Source organism: Branchiostoma floridae, chromosome 6 (assembly GCF_000003815.2).
Source record: "Branchiostoma floridae strain S238N-H82 chromosome 6, Bfl_VNyyK, whole genome shotgun sequence".
Taxonomy (NCBI): domain Eukaryota; kingdom Metazoa; phylum Chordata; class Leptocardii; order Amphioxiformes; family Branchiostomatidae; genus Branchiostoma; species Branchiostoma floridae.
Genome location: NC_049984.1, coordinates 24337263 through 24341984, shown reverse-complemented (window position 1 = coordinate 24341984; position 4722 = coordinate 24337263). Strand labels below are relative to the sequence as shown.

Here is a 4722-nt window from a genome sequence, read left to right as displayed (position 1 = left end):
ACAACTTACATAGCCACCATGGTGGCGGTAAGCATAGATCCAAGATGGCGGCAATATTTTCAACAAAAAAAAGGAATGACTCATATAACCTCACCTGGAAGCCGTGACTTTGCCAATCCTTCCTCAGCACTCTTTTTCGCGACGTCAGGGTATACATAGCCGCCATATGCATGTTGGCGGTGAGCATAGATCCAAGATGGCGACGATATTTTCAAAGCAAAATGACCCATGACCTCACCTGGGAGGCGTGACTTTGCCAGTCCTTCCTCCGCGCTCCTCTTCGCGACGTATTCCTTCATGACGTCAGGGTAGTCCCCGTTGAGGAAGATGGGGTGCGCGAACCAGCCCATGTGGAACTGGAGGAACCGTTCTACTGCCGCGGCGTCTGCCTGGCTGTCAGGGTTCTTCGGCTCGGCCCATGTGCAGCTCAGAGTGATGCCCAGCTACGGAGAGAGATGTGCAATAGGAGAGAGATGTGCAATCTTTCTCTAACTGTTGCACTACCCATGTACTGCATGTAATTCGTCCAGACACACCAGTATATGTTATCCCTCCATGTGCAATGGTACTCGACTGTACAAACTCTAGTCCTAGTTGTTGACAAATGTACTGTTGTTGTTGTTGTTGTTTTTAATAAAAAAAAAATTAAAAAAAATAATAAAAATCTTTCTGTAAGGAAAACCCTGTTGGGCTAACATCTCCACAAAGGGGCCCGATAAATTGAGACACCGATATTAAGACACCGATGAATTGGTAACGAGAATAACTTGAGTATATTTCTTTATATCAACTTTTATTGTAAATTCGCATGGCCAGGCTTTTTATTGTAAAAAGCCTGACCATGCAGGAACCGGCTTGGAAATGTGACACTAGCATAACTCAGAAACTCTGGTCCAATACTGTGTATGGCAGCTCGGCCGCACCTGTCTTTCGGAAGGGACAGAAAATGGTGGTCCAGTATTCGAGGAGGTGGTTAGCAAACCCTATATGTAAATAAAATATACCCTCCTACTGAGACAGTAAAGAAACTCGCAGCCCTATGTGGTACTATGTGCCATTAGTATAATTAGTGCGCGCTCAAATTCGAAAGATCGCTGTACGATCGTAAACTAGTACGGCATTCTTAAAATAGTCGTACAAAATTCATCTGTCTTATTATCAAAAAGGCCGTGTCAGATCCTTGTCGGCAGTTGGTCCTCAGACCTATCACAGCCTGCTTGAAAATCCTAATCAAAATTGTACATCGGGCTACGGTGAATGCGACAGCGGTACCATTTAAAACACAGACACCTACCTTCCCCCCCTGCTTCGCCCTGAACTCCTTGTCGTAGGTGTGCCACGCCCTGCCGTGCGCTCTGATGAAGTTGTGCGCGCACGCGTAAGTCCCCTCTCTGCCCCTATCTCTGACGTGAGGCAGCATCCCGACCATACTGCACACCACTGCGTGCGACCACGGCTCGTTAAAAGTCACCCAGTGCTTGACGCGATCCCCGAACTCCGAGAAACAGAACCTCGCGTAATCGTTAAACAGTTCTATGATCTCGTCCCCCAGCCATCCCTTGTATTTCTTCTCCAGTGCAAGCGGAAGGTCCCAGTGGTACAGGGTGACAAACGGCACGATGTTGTGCGCAAGCAGCTCGTCGATGAGGCTGTTGTAGTAGCGGACACCGTCGGGGTTGAGGGAGTCCCTGGTGCCGTCCGGGAAGAGGCGGGGCCAGGAGAGAGAGAAGCGGTAGTGGGAGACGCCCAGTTCCGACAGGATACGGACGTCTTCTCGGTACCTGATGCGGACGGAAAATACTCGTCAACAAGCCACCAATATCATCTACTGCGTACTTTAATATGAAATACATGTACTAGTTATGAATATGTTACGTCTATGAAGATGGTATTGTTTTACCTTACTGTTTTCACTCTTGAAGTTATGAGGCGATATATCTCAAGAACCACCGGAAGGCTTGCAATGGTTTTCGGTAGGTGATTGGTTGGTGATGGTGCAAGTCGATTTTGGGCCCCCTGTTGGTTGACCTTGGTACTGCAGCGGCACGTTTTGTATTATATCTTTGCACCCGGACATGCTGTGGTGATGATTTTTATCTGATGGTCAGATGTCAGGTTGATTCTTATTTGGTGTAAATTTCGGGCTTCTAACTGTTTGCTGTGGGTTTACATAGTTGTTTGTTTTGTGGATTTTTGTGTGTGCGGCGAATATCTGGAAACTGTGGATGGGTTGTGATGACATTTGTAACGTGGTTAGGTGTTGTGATCCTGATCTTTCCTACGCACTTTTGGCCTCCTGGTGGTTGACCATGGTATGTCAGGAGGTGTTTTATGTTTATGATCTATGTAAACTTGTGTGAAGAACCTCAGGATGGATTGCGATGATTTCATAAGGTGTTAGATAATTCTTGCGCTCTGAAAGAAGTTACATTAGTCTGCCCCCCTTAGCGGCTAGTTTTGGAATTGCAGGGCATTTTTGTTAAAAACTTCTGTGGACGATAACTCAAGAAAGGAATAATGACGAAACTTAGTAGATGCTACCTGAACCGTCTGACCGTTTCCAAAATCATCCAGTAGCTTGACTGCTTTTGGCGACTCTAGCGCTTCTTATACATGTAACTGCCCAGGAGCTCAACTTACTTGTTATAATATTCCTGGAGTTCAACTTACTTATTATAACTGTCACACGTTACGTCTCCCGTATGTCCAGAGAAGCCCGATCCTTTCTGGAAATGCACGTCCATGATGGACGGACCCTTGCCTCCCTCGTTCCAGCCTCCTTCGATCTGAAAAGAGAACAGACCAATTTATTAAAGGATGTGCGTTCTCTATAGCTACAAGACGGCCATCTGAGCGGCGACGTAGTAGATTGGGTTTGTGTAAACTCTGACTTCATAATTGAACAAGACACATAAAGCGTAAAAAGATGTGGTTTTCAGCTTCATGAAAAATGGAGGTATTTTTGTTTGTGTGTGTGCGTGTATTTAGTGTGTGTATTTGTGTTTGCGTTGGTGTGTGTGTGTGTGTTGGTGTGTTGGTGTGTGTGTGTGTTGGTGTGTGTAAGTATGTATGTATGTGTGTGTGTGTGTGTGTTTGTGTGTGTGTGTGTGTGCTTCTGGATATTTGTGGTCAGCTGCTCAACTTTGGAACCTCTTGATAGATGATTGTAATAATAGTTGGGTTTGGGATTGCAGTTTGCAAGACAAAGGTCAAAGTCGATTGGATATATTTGTGGTCAAATAACTTAAGAACCTCTTAATGAATTGTAATAATATTTGTTTTTTTTTTTGGATTGGAGTTTCGAAGACAAAGGTCAAAGTCGATTAGGACCCTCGGGTGTGTGACCTTGGTACTGCAGCAGCATGTTTCTATATCTTTTGTTCTGAAAAATACGCGCGACCCTCTGTCGATCTTAAAATCGGCCGACCTTCCTGCGATCCATAACTGTTTATGTATCTCTATTTTGTACTTTGTGTAATAGCTGTTGCCATACATTGTATCATGTACAATTGTCGTGCAATAAAGTTCTTCTTCCACATATACATCACTCTTTTACGTTTGGGACCTCGTTGTAAACACCGCATAACACAAACAAACAAACAATAAATGTATATATGTAAATACTCCACGTTTGGGTCCGCATACGTACGCAGCGACACCTATGTTGCAGGCTGCAATGTGAACCATTCAGAATTGTGACAGACGATCACCCAAACGTCGGTGTTTTGTAAAAAGATTTTTTTTTAAATTCAATGGCGTACCAACCTGATGGAACTATTAACGGTTAAAGCCTTGTGACCTATAACCTTTGTGATAGTTTTGGGCTACATGGACGTCAGCTGTTGCAATATGATACAAGGTAATAAAACAAAGTATGTGGTAGCAATATGATACAAGGTAATAAAACAAAGTATGTGGTAGCAATATGATACACGGTAATAAAACAAAGTATGTGGTAGCAATATGATACACGGTAATAAAACAAAGAATGTGGTAGCAATATGATACACGGTAATAAAACAAAGTATGAGGTAGCAATATGATACAAGGTAATAAAACAAAGTATGTGGTAGCAATATGATACAAGGTAATAAAACAAAGTATGTGGTAGCAATATGATACACGGTAATAAAACAAAGTATGTGGTAGCAATATGATACAAGGTAATAAAACAAAGTATGTGGTAGCAATATGATACACGGTAATAAAACAAAGTATGTGGTAGCAATATGATACAAGGTAATAAAACAAAGTATGTGGTAGCAATATGATACACGGTAATAAAACAAAGAATGTGGTAGCAATATGATACAAGGTAATAAAACAAAGTATGAGGTAGCAATATGATACACGGTAATAAAACAAAGTATGTGGTAGCAATATGATACAAGGTAATAAAACAAAGTATGTGGTAGCAATATGATACAAGGTAATAAAACAAAGTATGTGGTAGCAATATGATACACGGTAATAAAACAAAGTATGTGGTAGCAATATGATACACGGTAATAAAACAAAGTATGAGGTAGCAATATGATACAAGGTAATAAAACAAAGTATGTGGTAGCAATATGATACACGGTAATAAAACAAAGAATGTGGCATATATATCACCGGGGAGAAGTAATACCATTTTTTTTTCAAAGCTTTATTTAACAAAATACAACCTCACATTACAGATCACAACATCACATTACAGATCACAACATCACATACAGATAG

The 4722-nt window shown here is 42.0% G+C and overlaps 1 protein-coding gene across 1 annotated transcript in view; it reads right to left on the bottom strand.

The window, feature by feature from the left end:
- Positions 1 to 2786, bottom strand: part of LOC118418005 (cytosolic beta-glucosidase-like) — a 6685-nt gene extending 3899 nt beyond the window's left edge. Inside the window, exons 1-3 of the mRNA XM_035823796.1 lie at positions 2671 to 2786; positions 1295 to 1781; positions 239 to 443 (exon numbers count right to left, since the gene is read on the bottom strand). Of these exons, the coding sequence (XP_035679689.1) occupies positions 239 to 443; positions 1295 to 1781; positions 2671 to 2744 (766 nt within the window). The 5' untranslated portion in view covers positions 2745 to 2786. The remainder of the gene's footprint in view (positions 1 to 238; positions 444 to 1294; positions 1782 to 2670) is intronic.
- Positions 2787 to 4722: the final 1936 nt, after the last annotated feature.